The 15222-nt window shown below is 63.7% G+C and overlaps 3 protein-coding genes across 3 annotated transcripts; 1 reads left to right on the plus strand and 2 right to left on the minus strand.

The window, feature by feature from the left end:
• Positions 1 to 3: 3 nt before the first annotated feature.
• Positions 4 to 5325, plus strand: STUB1 (STIP1 homology and U-box containing protein 1; the record flags this gene model as incomplete). The annotated part of the gene is made up of 7 exons (XM_026048971.1): positions 4 to 147; positions 1118 to 1316; positions 1822 to 1987; positions 2397 to 2487; positions 3354 to 3410; positions 3934 to 4050; positions 4415 to 5325. Coding segments are annotated over 7 exons (900 nt in total), but the record flags the coding sequence as incomplete, so codon positions are not given.
• A 596-nt stretch (positions 5326 to 5921) lies between these two features.
• On the minus strand, positions 5922 to 8157 carry JMJD8 (jumonji domain containing 8). The gene is made up of 9 exons (XM_026048972.1): positions 8066 to 8157; positions 7762 to 7845; positions 7528 to 7576; positions 7342 to 7438; positions 7209 to 7277; positions 7009 to 7128; positions 6826 to 6893; positions 6557 to 6691; positions 5922 to 6258 (listed from the first exon to the last, which is right to left on the minus strand). Exons 1-9 carry the CDS (start codon positions 8155 to 8157, stop codon positions 6178 to 6180), a joined length of 795 nt encoding a protein of 264 aa, XP_025904757.1. The 3' UTR covers positions 5922 to 6177.
• Positions 8158 to 8167: 10 nt separating this feature from the next.
• Positions 8168 to 14794, minus strand: WDR24 (WD repeat domain 24). Its single transcript, XM_026048985.1, has 9 exons — positions 14314 to 14794; positions 13842 to 14019; positions 12807 to 13482; positions 11760 to 11875; positions 10478 to 10599; positions 10053 to 10157; positions 9592 to 9929; positions 8649 to 8833; positions 8168 to 8481 (listed from the first exon to the last, which is right to left on the minus strand). Exons 1-9 carry the CDS (start codon positions 14792 to 14794, stop codon positions 8313 to 8315), a joined length of 2370 nt encoding a protein of 789 aa, XP_025904770.1. The 3' UTR covers positions 8168 to 8312.
• Positions 14795 to 15222: the final 428 nt, after the last annotated feature.

Here is a 15222-nt window from a genome sequence, read left to right on the forward strand (position 1 = left end):
GCGGGGCCGCGGGGCGGCGCGGGCGGCGCGGGCGGCGCGGGCAGCCCCGACAAGAGCCACAGCGCGCAGGAGCACAAGGAGCAGGGCAACCGCCTCTTCGTGGGCCGCAAGTACCCCGAGGCCGCCGCCTGCTACGGACGCGCCATCGTGAGTGCCCCCCGACGGCGCGGGCACCGCCACCGCCACCGTGTCCCCTCGCCCCGGGCCTGGCCCTCYGCCCCCGCCCGATGTCGCCAGGCCTGGGCTGTCCCCACCCAGCGCGTCCCTGTGCCCGGCCCGCGTGTCCTGTGTCCCCTCCTGCTCCCAGCCCCTCTGCCCCCGTGTCCCCTGGCTGTGCCTGTCCCCATAACGTGTCTGCAGGCCGGCCTGTGTCACCCCTCTCCTCTCCCCATGATGTCCCTAGGCCTGGACTATCTCCCGCCCCCGCCTGTCCCCAGGCTGGGCCTGCGCCTTGTGTCCTCTCCCTTCCCCATTGCTCCTCTGTCCCCTTGTCCCCAGGCCAGGACCAGGGGGGTCTGAGCCCGGGGGACAGCATAGGGGGCCAGGGTGGGTCCCCACCACACCAGCCCAAGGGAGGGCAGGCGCTGGGGTCTGCGTGGGGCGACTGGACCCCTGGGACCCCCCCCCAAGGTGCTTCCTGGGTGCCCTGCATCGTGGCTGGGGCCCTGCTCCGGTGTCCCTGGTACCTGCGCCCGGCTCACAGGTGCCCGCAGGGCTGCGCGGCTCTGCTCTGAGTCACCTCGCCGGGACACGGCTCCGCAGAGCCGGTTTGTGGAGTCTTTGCGGGCCGTGGCGCGTCACCGCCGCGGGCAGCGCGGGGCCGTCCCCTCCCGGGGACAGCGGCTGCGAGGCCGGCGCGGCGCCCGCGCGGAGCGGGATCCCCTGCGCACGCCGCCCCGCTGCGGCGCCCGGCACGCTGCTGCTGTGACCTGGGCCAGGACGCTGCAGCTGGAACCTTCCCCAGCCCTGTGTCCCAAACGTGTCCCTGTCCAGCACAGGGAACACGCAGCGGGTCCCTSCTTGGGCCTCTGCAGCCGCTGTTTGGCTGCTGCATGGGGAGCTGCAGCGCGCAGCCCTGCGGCACAGCTTCCCCCGTGACCCGCGGCTCTCCTCCCAGAACCGCAACCCCTTGGTGGCCGTGTACTACACGAACCGGGCGCTGTGCTACCTGAAGATGCAGCAGCACGACAAGGCGCTGGCCGACTGCAAGCGGGCGCTGGAGCTGGACAGCCAGTCGGTGAAGGCGCACTTCTTCCTGGGGCAGTGCCAGCTGGAGATGGAGAGCTACGACGAGGCCATCGCCAACCTGCAGAGAGGTGAGCGGCCGCCGACGGCTGCGGAGAGGCCACCAAGACCTTTACAKCTCGCCCGGGTGCTACGGACAGGATACCTAGCTCCAGGATACCAGCCCATTGTAGCTACGCAGAGAGAGAGAGAGGGGTTTTTTCCTCCTTAAAAATGCAGCTGTGAGGATGTGCTTTCTACTTGCAGAAGGGGTATTGGCATTTGGTTAGTGGAGGCAAAGGGGAAGAAGAGAAGTTGAGTTACATGTGGTCACGTCACGTCGCTCCTGGGAGGTGTCTGGAAGGGGAGCTGGGACGCGGGCAGGATCAGATTCCCTTGCTGGGTAATGAGAGCTGTGCCTGTGCCGGYGCTGTCTGAGCACCCTAGAAATCTSTGCCTTGGTGGGGTGGCAGCACCCTGAGCTGTTGCGAACAAGCAGTGCGTGTTGGGCCCAGCGTCGGGCTGGAAGAAGTGGATCAGAGGTGGCTCCACGCTGCTCCTGCCCCGGCGGCTCTAAGAGGCTCCTTTTCCCCCCAGCCTACAACCTGGCCAAGGAGCAGCGGCTGAATTTCGGCGACGACATTCCCAGCGCGCTGCGCATCGCCAAGAAGAAGCGCTGGAACAGCATCGAGGAGAAGCGCATCAATCAGGAGAACGAGCTGCACTCCTACCTGACCAAGCTCATCATGGCAGAGAAGGAGAGGTACCGCGGCCGGCACCTGCAGGGACAGGGACATGGCCCAGGGCTCAGCCCCGGCACTGGGATGCAGCAACTCCATGGGCACCAGTGTGTCCCAGCTGCCCTGGGAGCCAGCGCCGTCCTTGYACAAGCCCTGTGGGCTACTTGGCTTCAAATGTGGGAAGAGGGATGCTGTGTGATCCTGATCTAGATGATGGATGTAGGGAATGGGAAAAGAAAGAAGCTCTTGGAAACATCTTCTAGTGCAGCGATCCTAAACTGGGGGCTCTCCAGGTGGGCAATGCCGCTGCCTTCCTGGAAATCCCAGCCCTAGAGCGAAGTTAGCGAGAGCGGGGAGGGCAGAGAGGGCTCCCTGTTCTTGTGGAGCGTCTTGCTCCYGATCTCGGCGGTGACTTCTCCCACTCTGTCCCAGGGAGCTGGCCGAGTGCCGAAAGACTCAGCAAGAAGAAAATGCGGATGACAGTCGGAGCCGAGCTCAGCTGGCCAACATTGAAGCCAAACACGTGAGTGTGCAAGTCGGGGAAGAGCCTGGCCTCCAGGGTGTCCCTGGCCTCCAGGGTGTCCCAAGAGCAGCCTGGGGAAACGGGGCCTCTGAGGGTCACCCGGTGAGGCCGGGAAGTGCTGCAGTAGCGTCTGGGGGTGGCACTTTGCCCCAGGCTGCTGCAGAGCCTCTTGCAGCTCCCTGGGGAGCCTCGGGAAAGGCTGGGCTGCAGCCACTGCCTCACGGCTCCAGAGGYTGTGATTGCAACGGCAAAAGTCAAGAGCTGCTGGTTCTTTGTGCCCKGCTATCCATCAGGACTTGGTGCTGCAGCCAGCACTTCCCCCAGCAGCTCGGAGCAGCCACGGCGCAAGTTACTGCTGGGTTGTGCTCGGTTGGTCCTGAGCATGAGCTGCAACCACCCTGCTCTGCTGCCCTGGGTAGCCCTGGCTGTTCAACATGAGCTTTGTGGCTCACGCCGGGCCCTTGGTGGCAGCACGACCCAGCGTTCACACCCCCTGGGCCACGTGTGCGCGGCCACGCACGGGTCTGCGCCACGTCACCGAGCAGGGGACTAATCCAGGGATAAAAATAGCCCCGCAAAGGAAGGTTATTTTGAGCTGGATCACTTGTGGCACCCAGCGCAGCTCGAAGCGGCACGAACGCTGCTGTGACTCAGCTGGCAAGGTGTGCGGCAGCGGCGCCCGTGCCCACGCCGCTGCCTCCGGCTCCTGGGACCTGCTGGGCGCTTCCCTGGGAAGCGGCGGGACGTGGAGCTCTGTGGCTTGCTGGGCACCCACAGAATCCATGTGAGGGGAAGCACTAGGGATCTCTGCCTTCCCACGGACTGGCTGCGCTCTCCCCGCCTCAGAAAGGTTTCCTTTCTTGCAGGACAAGTACTTGGCAGACATGGATGAGCTTTTCTCACAAGTGGATGAGAAGAGGAAGGTGAGAGCACCTGCTTAAACCCAGCTCATTGCTCGGGTAGAGTATTCGCTTTAAGCCTGGCTTAGCCCCCGGTGTTGAGGTGAAGCTGCGGTTTGAATTTTCACCCTTCACCTCTTCCACGTCCCTGGRAGACGGGCTGGTGTCCCAGGATTGAGGGAATTTTGGGAGTCCCTCCGGAAGAGCTGCCTGCACCCAGAGCCAGGGCTGAGCGAGTGCCCGGCCAGAGCTGGGGGTCAGGCTCACAGAGCCTGCAACATTGGCAAAGGGAGAGGCCTCAGTGGGACTGGATTTAAGGCCGGGAGGCCTCGGGATGCAGAGATGTGGGAATCAGCTCCTGGTGAGCAGTAGAGGCAGGGAGGGAGCGGGTGCCGGAGGTGGCAAGTCCCCTTCCCAGCTGTTGCTGCAGCTCTTTGTCCCCTTGCACCTTCATCAACGGCTCCCAGCTCTTTGGTTCTTTTTTTCTGCCCCCCCTTGCTGTGCTCACCCTGCATCTCCTAACCCAGCTCTGCTTGTCTTGAGCCAGAAGCGGGACATCCCAGACTACCTGTGCGGGAAGATCAGTTTTGAGCTGATGAGAGAGCCCTGCATCACGCCCAGCGGGATTACGTACGACAGGAAGGACATAGAGGAGCATCTCCAGGTACCCTYGGGCTGGGAGAGTCCCGAGCCCTGGGCAGGGACCTGCTCAGCTCTGCACGCGCTTCCCAGGACCTTGGAAGAAGCTTYGTCTTGCTGGGGCACTGCTGGCTGTACCAAGCCCGGCCTTGAGCACRAGGGCATCTGTGCCCACGGGGGCTGATTTTGAGCAGTTGGAGCTTGAAAGCCTTTAGTCAGCTTCTAGTCACCATGGTGGGGTGCATGTAAAGAGCAGGTGGGGCCTCCTTCCATGTCTTCCTTCTCCCAGAAATGCTTCAGCCTTGGGYGCATCCCAGTGTGAGGCAGGGCTTCCCGGACTGGGCTGGCCCTATGGAGTGCCCGGTTCACCCCCAGCTCTTCCCTTGCAGCGCGTGGGCCACTTCGATCCTGTGACGCGGAGTCCTTTGACCCAGGACCAGCTGATCCCCAACCTCGCCATGAAGGAGGTGATAGACGCGTTCATATCAGAAAACGGCTGGGTAGAAGATTATTGACGGCCGAGGGGGCGAAGCTGCCCGGACGCTCCCGCCGCCCCGGCGGCGCTCGGCCGCACACGGCGCCCGCGGGGCTGGCACCATGCCTTACTCACTGTCTGTCTGTCCCYTCCGCTCCGGGTGCCCGGAGCCCCCTTGGCAGCGCTGGGCTGGGGACCGCTGGCATCTCCCCTGCCCCAGGATCCGCAGCGGGCTGCGCAGGCACCAAGGTTCCCCCGTTCCCGGCCTCCATCGGGTCCCCAAGGAGCGGGATGGCCGGCACGAGGAGGGGAGCCCCTCGGCTCCGCAGGGATGTGGTGCTCCGAGGAGAGCCTGGCCGTTGGGAGAAGGGACGGTGGCTCATGGCGGGGGCTCCGAAGGTTCAACCAGCGTCTCCATCGCCCGGAGAGCAGGGACCGTCCTGTGCGACGGCAGCTGCCAGTCTCCAAAGAAGGTTCCCGTGTCCTCGGCGTGAGCCCTGCTCCGGGGAGGTGCTGCAGCGAGAGCCYGGCTCGGTGACGGGCGAGGAGCTTGCTTGGACGGGCGCTTGGTGCTCCCCGTGCTCACCTGGCCTGGTCCCCTCTCCCTGTACATAGTTTCCTATTCATTCCATCTCCTGTCTGTCCAGTAGTAGCGTGTCTTGCTGTTTCCTGTAAATAGCCACGTGCCGGGGATGGGAGACCAACCTCTACTTTAAAGACATGGACTTGGCTYTAGACTTTTTCTGGGAAACCACTGCCCCTTGGCTGGAAGAGGCTGTCCTCACACCTCCCCTTTCCTGCCGGCCCTGGGACTGTAGTTGCCCATAAACAAGTGTCCAGGTTGAAGTTCATATTCCTTTTAATTAAATCCCTTAAAAAAAAAAACAACAAAAAGTCTGACCAAGGCTAAAGCATTTTGGTTGTTGGAGGTTTCTCTGTAGGGTTGGCCTACGGCCTGCCTGGCTTTTGAGCACTCTCTGGAAGTTTGCCAACGTCAATAAATAATTCAGCAATAAATGTGAAAAGAGCTTGAATGTTTCATGATTGCAGCCGTCTCCAGGGGTAAGCGGCAGGAGAGACAGGTCGCCTTCCATTGCTGGCAGTGCCTGGGACAGACACTGCCACTCACCTGAGGCTCTCCGGGCCTGGACCACGGCTGCTCCAGGGGACGGAGGGCAGCCTTTCGCCRATAGCGTAATTGAAATGCAAGGAGCAGCCTTTCCTAGAGCACCTGGGCTCTTCCCAAAGGAGCTGCACCAGCCCAGSACACTGAACTCCAGTATCGGGGCATTGAGCAACTGGCTGCAGCTGAGCCAAGACCTTCCTGCCTTCCCAGAGCTGTGTGGGCTGCMGATTACCACAGCTCCCCTGCCTTCTCCTAAGCATTAGTGGCCAGGATGCAGTAATAACATGAGACACTATGACCAAAAATAAATTTTAATCCAAGAGGAATGAAGGAGAAGAGYAAATATCAGAATTTCTTCAGGTCCTTGGTCCCTTCACCACTATCGGAGCAGGTGCTGCTGCCCCAGCCCTTTGCACGCAGCRGCAGGAGGCAGAGCTGCCGCGTGGCCTCCGCTCCGGAGCCCACTCAGTCACACTCACCGTGTAGGGAGCAGCGCGCCCTTGGGCCGGGCCTGGCTGCCGGGCCCGGCGGGACGGGCCGCGGTGCTGGCCCTAGCCCAGGAAGGTGGAGATGAAGACGCTCGTGTCCAGGTTGAGYGTGGCGTGCCACCAGCGGTCGGGGAAATACAGCACCTGCGGGAGAGCGCGGCCTTCCCATTGCATCCTGCCTTCCCGGGCTGTGCGGGTTAGCATGGGAATGGGAGAATTCCCTGTGCTTGTCTGAGCTCCTTCAGGACACGCTCCTGTTCGGTCCTTGCAGTGCCACCAGGGCAGCCACTGGCTCTGGGCAGCACGAGGGGCCTCCCCTCTGCCAGGGCCATTGCTTCCCTGCTGCTCGAGAGGATGGAGCGGGGCAGGAGGGCTGCACCCTCCATCCTCCCCACGGACCCAGCAGGACGTGAGGGGCAGGGGGCACCGCGGGCGCTCTCACCTCCCCGGGGCGGATGGTGCACTCGAGCGGGCGCTCCTCGGGCGGCAGCGAGGGATACGTGTCACGGAGCCAGGCCAGCGTCGTCTCGTTGGGGTGGAAGTGGGGCGCCTTATCCGGYGGGTAGAGAAACCAGCGCTGCAGGACAGGAACATCAGCTCCGGGAACAGCAGCCCTGGGAGCAGCAGCCCCAGGGTGCTGCCCAGCTCCTCCAGCTGTCAGGAGAGCTGCTTTTTTCTCCCCCTGCCTTCACCCAAGGGCTCTCCTCTCACCTTCCTGCCATAGATCACCTCCGAGTAACCGGGGCCGTGCCAGTGAAAGGGAACACCGGAGCCGGAGCCTGGGCAGGGCAGAGGGGCGCTGCTGGAGAGCCGCCTTTGCCCAGCCCCAGGGCTGGCAGCACCCGGGGGACCCCAAGCCTCATGCTGGTGCCCGCAGCCTGTCCTGGCACCCACCGGCAATGCCAAAGCTGTAGGCACCCGTGGTGCCCGGGATGCGGAAGGGAGGCGGCACGTAGTTCTGGAAGAGCGGGCCCCACTCGGTGAAGTTGTTGTCTCCGAAGAAATACAGRGTGTCTGCAGGGGAGGGCGGCCCCGTCACGGCCGTCGGTGCCCRGCGCTGGCGGGAGCCACGGGGGCCCCTCGCCGCTACCTACCGCTGCCCAGCGCCGCCGGGTCCTGGGGCTTCAGCAGCTGCTCCACGTACTCCTGGAAGGGCAGGTCCACTGCGGGGGCCGGGGCTGAGCGGGGGGCCGGGGCCGAGCGGGCCGGCCCCGCGCCCGCGCTCACCTTTGCGGTACGAGTAGGTGTTGGCCGTGCTGAGGCGCACGGGGCGCTGCCCGAAGGCGGCCAGCAGCTTGTCCTTGGTGCAGAGCGCACGGAACACCTGGGGGGGGGCGGTTAGGGACGGGACCCCCGGCCCCGCGGAACCCCCCGGAGCCCCCCCGGAGTCCCCCCGGAGCCCCCCGCACTCACCGTGTTGTCGGTGGCCCCGCGGATGACGACGGGCCGCGAGAAGGCGAACCTGGCGGCACAGAGCGCGGGTCCCGGCGGCTGCGGCGCGAAGGCCCCCCGGGACCCAGCCCCGAACCGGGGGCACCCCGGACCTCCCCCCCCCGGGACCCCGGGACCCAGCCCCGAACCGGGGGCACCCCGGACCCCCCCCCCCGCCGGGCCCGGGGCACCCAGCCCCGCTCGCGCGGCCCGTACCGCTGCAGGAAGCCGGGCAAGGTGAGGGAGGCGTCGGCCCGCTCCACGCTGCACCGCTCCTCCTCCGGCAGCGCGCCCGCCGCCCTGCAGCGGAGCCCGCGCTCGGAGCCGGTTCCGCTCCCGGTTCCGCTCCCGGTCCCGGTCCCCCGCGCTCTCACCAGCCGCCGCCCAGCCCCGTTCCCGTTCCCGGTCCCGGTCCCGGTCCCCCGCGCTCTCACCAGCCCCCGCCCGGCCCCGCGGCCCCCGCGGCCCCCGCCAGCAGCAGCAGCAGCCCCGGCAGCGCCGCCATGGCGGCCCCCGCTACCGGCACGGTGCGGACTGCGCTTCCCGGCAGCCCCCGCGCGCACACGCCGCGCGCTGCCATTGGCCGCCGCGCTGGACTACATGTCCCRGCATGCCGCGTCTTAAAGGCGCCGCTCCCGCCGCGCCGGCTCGAGGCGGCTGCTCGGTGTGCGCTGTTTTATTGCGGTACAAAACAGGATCCGCGGGAATAAATACAGGGAGAGGGCGGCGGGGCCGCGGCGCTGGGGTGCGGTGGGGCCCGCCGCGGCTCAGCTGTACTCGCAGAGGTGGCCGCAGCCCGCGGGGCAGTGCGAGCTGCTCTCCAGCCACTTCATGATGTGCTGCAGGTGCCCGCCGTGGCTGCAGCCCTGGCACCACACGAAGAGCCCCTTCACCACGTGGTGGCACACGGCGCACATGCTGGCGCACTGACGGCACCTGCGTGGAGGGGACGCGGGTCAGCGCGGGCTGGGACACGCGGGACACCCGCGGCGMCAACCCCCGTCCCCACAGGGCTGGGAGTCACCAGGGTGCCCCCCAGGCTGGGGCTCGGCCCCTCGCCCTGGCGGCCAACGCCGTGTCCCTCGGCGTGGTGCCACCCTCACCTGTCGCAGATCCAGCCCCTGTTGCTCATGGGCCGCTTGCAGTTGCTGCAGTTGATGTGCAGGGTGGTGGAGGCCTGGTTGAGGCAGTTGATGGCGCGGCACGTGCTCAGCTTGATCACCTCGTTGGAGATGTTCCAGAGCTGGAAGCGCTGCAGCAGGTCAATGTAGGACGTGTACCAGTGCTCCTAGGGACAGTGACACAGGGGCGGGGTGAGCCCAGCTCTGCGTGGGCAGCGCGGCCCCGGCCCCAGCYCCCTGCCAAGCGGGATAAGCACAGCAAGGGCAATGGTGCCACCCGGGCCTGAGGCAGGAGCTGCTGGAAGGGTCCCAGCAGAGCACCCAGCTCCTGCCTCCAGCTGCTGGCCTGGGCTCCTGTCCTGGCACAGGCTGGGGAGAAGGGAGATGCCCAGGCTGGGCAGCAGCCCATTTCATGTGGGTGAACCCCTCACAGTGACACGGAGATGCCCCATTGCACCGGGACAGCTTGTGGGGTTGCTGTGTCAGCCCCTAAAGGAGGGTACAGGTCCCTCCTCAGCCTTGGGGTGACATGTGCTGATAGGTGCTAGTTAAGAACAGTGGCAGCTGCCACTCACCCTCCCTCACGTGGAGGCACCTGCCACGTGCACATTTTTCCATAGGGAACTGCTAAATCTCGTAGGTCAGAAATGCTGGGAAGGGGGGCGAAGCCTCAGTCCTTCTCTTGCCGTGGCAGACACACGTGCACCGTCTTCAGGACAGCCTGTGCTCCTGCAACACTTCAGCCTCTCAGCGTKCAGCACAACAGGGACAGGCATGTCCCTGTGGCAGGGACACCCGCAGCTATCTACAGAGCCCTCCAGGAAGGGAGTTATCAGGGAGGAAACAGAGAGGAAGAGACAGCGCAACCCGCAACGAGGCCCGGACAGGGGCAGCCGGGACAGCTCTGCTGGCCTCCCCGGGGTACCTGGGTCTGCTCGTCGATCTCCTTGCGGATGCGGTCGCCCAGCACGATGAGCACCGACACGGCCGTCTGCACGTCGCCCTGCTCCGCGTAGAAGAGCAGCGTGTCCCGCACGATGGGGTTGAAGAAGTCGGAGGGCAGGCGGTTCTCGTAGAGCGAGTGGGAGATGGAGATGAGGGAGAAGGACTCCACGGGGGTCAGGGACACCGTCTCGGCCTCGTTGCCGCTCACGTGAGGGGAGTCAGCCTTGTCCTGCAAGTGGTCCAAGGCGGACGGGTTGTCCACGATCTCGTGGCGCAGCGGGAAGGCTTCCTGGGGAAGGCTGTATTCCTGCTCTTCAGCTGCACGGAAAAACACCCTTGTTTATCAGCACAACCAGTGCCACGGACAGGGATAAGCCATAAGAAAAATCCAGCCACACGGCTGGCACAGAAAACACCCCTGAGCACGAGCAGTTCACACACCGTGTGGGTTCTCATGGTCCATCATGTAGAGGTCATCCTCGTCCCCTTCCACATCCCCCAGCAGGTAGTCAGCAGGGACATCGCTGCCCTCCGTCTCCTCGTTGTCTGMGCGACCAGAGAAAGAAGTCAGCGCGTCCTCATGGGCCACTCAGTCCAACCCAAGGCCCTGTCACACAGCCCAGGACACCAGGCTGTGTCTGAACCAGCCAGTACGTTCAGTTTGGTCACATCCCCAGCACCCTCTGTCACCACTGTGGCAGTCASAGGGATAAAACGTCCTTCTGCAGCTGCCACGTGCAGAGACCCTCTCACACCAAAGTGACCAGGACTGTGTCATCTGGGACGGGCTGAGGAGGGGACAGCCACAGGACTGGGGTTTAGCCCCAAGGGGTTCCCCACACACGGGCCTGCCCCCCAAACCTTACCCTCGTTGTTGATCAGAGTGGAGGAGGAATCCATGAGGATATTTTCYGTGCGGCTCTCCCCTTTACTGCGATCCAGTCTCGACTCGCTGCCTAGCCCAGAGGGGATGTCTTTCAGATTGAAGCTGGGAAAGAAGCCACTTGCTTAATATAACAGTCACAGAAGCTTACAGCTTCCACTCTAGACAGCAAACAGCCTGGATAGAGGTTTCCAATTGATTTGAAAGCAGAAACACAGCAGGTGATTTTCCTGACAGCAAAAGAAGTCAGCTCTCCTCACTCTGTAACTTTATATATAGATATATGCACACATATACACACACTGCAATTRTTACCACTGTCATTTCTCCACGTCTGGCATCTCTCTGTACTCACCATAAAGACACCTGCAAAAGCTTCCTTAGACAACTTGGGAGCCAAGTACAGCCTCCTGAGCCACTTGTCACCTTCAAAGTGGGTAAACAGAGATGAGGAAACCCTTCTACAAGAAGGGTTGCTACTTGTTATGCAAGACTGCTCCCAGGCTCTGCCCAGGTGGAAAGGAGCTGATTGGAAATGAAGCTGAACTGCAYTCTCGAGTTCGCTGCCTGCAAGTTATTGTGGTATCGACTCTGACCTGCCTGCGTGCAGAGAGCTTGCCTGATGGAAGTGTTGCCTTTGATGCTATTCAAGTTTACGCCAGTCACCTGGAAACCAGGTCCTACAAGGTTTAAGAACTAATTTGGAGTCCTCACGCATCCATTTTATGTCTTTCAGAAGAGGAGAAACGAGTTTTCCTGCTTCATCAACGCACAAGGGGGTTCTCAATGCCAYGGAGCCACTCGTGAGGCCGAGCTTGCCCTTTGGAAGGCAGCGAGCCTGAGCCTCGCTCCGTGCCGGCGTTAGCCCCAAGGCAGCTCTGCCCTCACTGGTGACAKGAGGGCTCTCCAGCCCCAAACCATGGCCACAGGCTCGGGCTGCAGCTCACTGTTAGACACAACAGACCACACCAGCCTCACAGCCCATCGCAGCCAGCTTCAGACTTCTGGTCAAGGAGCAAAGGGAGCACACAGGCAAATCACTCGCACCCTACAACTTCAGGCCTGGCTGGCCCCTCACAGCTCTGTGGAAGATGTTGGCATTCAAATGACACAAACCTATATGGCTATTGAGAGTACTGAGGCCTGGGGACAGCCATCCTTGCTCCCATCCAGCCACTTCAGCCTGTCCAGACACAGGGAGCTGTCTCTGCTCTGATTTCGTATTGCAGCTCAGCTCAGCCCCTGGCGCCCCACATAGCCCTTACCTGTTCATGAGTGGGAGGGYGGCGCTGCCTTTCCCTATGCTGTGGTTGAGGTTAGTAGAGGACACGTTGCCGAGGCTGGAATAGATGATCCGGAGCATCGTCCACGTTTGAGCCACCTAGTGCAGAGGAGAAACTGGTCGGACTCTGCTGCCATCCACAAGCTGGAGCAGAATGGAGYCACGGGCTGAGCACGGGCGAGGGGGACCCGCCGAGGCTCCGCTTCCAAACCACGGAGACCACCGAGTCTCTGGAAGCCAAATAGTCATTGTCACCTCCCCCAAAACAGGCCATGAGCCAGCAGGGAGCCAGGCTTCTTACTGAAATCTTGCTTTTATTTTATTTTTTTCCTCTCCTGATCAGCCTCTGAACACAGAYACTCATCCCCATTTACCGTGCCCACCCCACAGGCTGGGCAGGCTCTCAGGGTGTCAAACCTCCAGGCACACAACCACAGTGGTGCTTGTTGTGGGTCTAGGGTTAGAGACCTGGTGGCAGAGCAGAGGGAGGCCTCCCAGGGACACCGAGGGAGGGATAAGAGAGACTAAGGCAGAATCGGGCTCTTGTCAAGCTGGGCAGGTCYCCTCCTGACAGCATCTGTCAGCCCTGGGACCAGGGCAAACCTGTGGCAAGAGTCTCCCCAGGTGCAAAGGACTAAAAGTAGAAGAGAAACTGGGAAAAACCAGCTGAAGAAGGGGGTCAGAGTAGGGAAGGGCTGGAAGAGGTTGGCAGAAACAGCAGGATCTTGAGGAAAATGAGAAAAGACACGCTCTAGAGAAGGAAGAATATCCTGTGGGGATGTCTGGCGCTCCAGGCAAACCCAGACCCTCTCCACAGATCTACCCAGGACAGAGGTGCAGCCACTTCCCTGTCCCATAGAGGCCTGGAGCAGGGTGAGGTCAGGGCATGAGCCTCAGAAGAGACAATTCCCAAGAGCAGGTGCCACCTCGCAGCATCCCCCTCTCCATCCATCGGACGCAGCRGGCCAAGCAGCTCCCAGGTAAGGCATGGGCAGGAGGGAAGGGGCTCGGGGAGCTCCCCTGTGCTCACCTGGTTGCGGTCCAAGCCCTTGGCCACCTTGGCGTTGTGGTCGCAGAGCTCGGCCAGGGGCCGGCCGGCCAGCGCGTACTGCTTGGCTGTGTGCACGAACCAGTCCATGCTGCCGCTCTCCACGTCCGTCTCGAAGACGCTGAGGGCGCTCGAGGAGGAGATGTACTCGAACTGCTCCGTCGGATCCAGCTTGCGCTTGAAGAAGATGGGGTGGCGCCGGTCCCCGATGTAGGGCTTGCGGTTGGAGTCGGCRGAGATGAGGCTCTCCTTGGCCGCGAAGGCCAGGTCTCCGTAGAGGCTGTAGCAGAGCCCCTCGGGGTTGGCGCGGTCGATGGGCTGGCTGGCGTCCTTGAAGATGTGCTGGTACAAAGTGCTGTCCTTGGAGCCCGAGAGGAGGAAATAGGGGTCGTGGAGGTGGCGCCACACGATGCCCGTGGTGACGTCCTTGTGCTCCTCAAACATGGCAGAGGGGATGAAGGGGCGCCGCACGTCCCACACGTAGATGTTGTGGTCCACCATCATGGAGCAGGTGGCGATGTGGTGCTTGCACTCGGGGCGCCACTTCACCCGGGCCACCGAGGCGATGGTCTGCACGCAGTAGATCTCCTTGGCCCGCGTGGTGTTCATGTCCCACACCTTCACCATCTTATCTCGGCCGCCCGTTGCCAGCCAGCCCCTGCGAGAGGGACAGGGAGAGACGGTGACACCAACGCGGGCTGGCCTGGCACCAGCCCGCCCTCCTTCCCGGACGCAGCAGGGAGGTGGATGGCACTCGCAACGCGGCTATGACGGCGGAGCAGGCGGCACCCTGCGCCAACGGGAGGCTGACCGTGTCCTCCCACACGCTGCCCCAACGCCTCTGCCACCAAATAACCARGCCGGGCAACACTCGCCCTCCCCTGCCCTGTTTAAGGCCCTGTATCTTCAGAACAACCATAGTCTGGAGGGCTCCCAGGCACATCTATTCCCTYCACTCAAGTCTCTTGCTTGTTGCAAGGGTCTCGCTTGCCCACGGCCACCCAGGCCATCACGAACCTGTCCTCGGGGTGCCAGTCGCAGCAGAAGACGGGCCCGTTGTGGGCCGTGAACATCCTCTCGTAGCGGTCGGGCCGGCGGATGTCCCACAGCTGCACGTTGCCGTTCTCAAAGGTGGCGGCGAAGGTGAAGTAGTCGCGGATGCTGAACTGCACGTCGCGCACGCTCTCCGACTGGCCTAGGTAGGGGCAGAAATGGAGATGTCCCGATGGGACAGAGCCCTGACAAAGTCACCGCACCAGCGACAGTGTCCCCAGCAGCCCCATCAGGCCCCAGCATCAGAGCTGCAAGAGAGATGGGCCCAGAGAGAACAGGAGGCTGCTACAGACAATAACCCCTCCTGCATCCTCACGTGGAGGAAATGACTCCCAGCTCCATCCCTGGAGCAGCTCTGCTCCTGGGCACGGGAAAAGCACAAGGATCCCGACCTCTGCATCGCMGCAGGGTGCAGGGTGAGGAGCAGGGTTCTTACCGGAGAAGGTGCTCACAGAGTCCTTCTTGCGGAGGTCAAAGCACTTCATGTAGCCATCCTGGGAGCCGCTGAGGAGCATGTACACCTCGGTGGGGTGGAAGCAGACCTTGTTGACGGTGCGCTTGTGCTCCGTGAAGAGCTGGTCCTGCTTGTTGCGCGACGGCTTGCCCAGGTTCCAGGTGACCACCACGCCGTTGGTGGCCGCCGTGGCCAGCAGGTTCTCGTCCATCTGGTGCCACACCACGTCGGCGCAGCTGAAGTTCAGGGAGGGCTTGCGGCCCACGCGGAGGTTCAGCTTCTCCACAAACTGCTCCTCCTCGATGGAGTAGATCTTGAAGATGTTCCGGCCGGCCACCACCACCTGGGCCGCGTCGCGGCACACGCTGATGGCGTTGGCGGGCGCGTCCAGGTGGCAGAACATGGTGCGGCCYGTGATGGTGTTGCCGCCGAGCGCCGTGGTCACCCTGGCCATCTTCTCCATGGCCGTCCTGGGCGCCGACTCCGCTCTCCAGGGCCGGCCCCGCTGGCTCCCGTCCCCGCCGGCCGCATTCAGGCCGGCGCGGCCGCCCTGCTCCGCTTCGGCCGGCGCCGGCGCGAGGGCGGCCCGGCTCCCGCCGCTCCTAGCGGCGCCGGGCGGCCGCGGCGGCAGCTTCGGGGGGCCGCATGGCCCGGCGGCGAAGGCGGCGAGGCGGAAGGCGGGCACAGAGCGCTCCAGCCCCGCGCTCGGCCTCTCCTCCCGCGGGGCCGCTCTCCAGGGAGCCCCGGGCCGCCCGTGCGGAGGGTCCGTCTCCTCCGCCGCCCGGACGCGCGGGGGCTGCTCCGCTCGCGGGCCCCGGCCCCGGCCTCCCGTCAGTGACGGGCCCCGGGTGCCCGCGGAGCCAGGGGAGGGCTGCGCTCTGCGCCGCACCG

The sequence above is a fragment of the Nothoprocta perdicaria genome, unplaced genomic scaffold (genome assembly GCF_003342845.1).
Source record: "Nothoprocta perdicaria isolate Ctin4 unplaced genomic scaffold, notPer1 scaffold_59, whole genome shotgun sequence".
Lineage (NCBI taxonomy): Eukaryota > Metazoa > Chordata > Aves > Tinamiformes > Tinamidae > Nothoprocta > Nothoprocta perdicaria.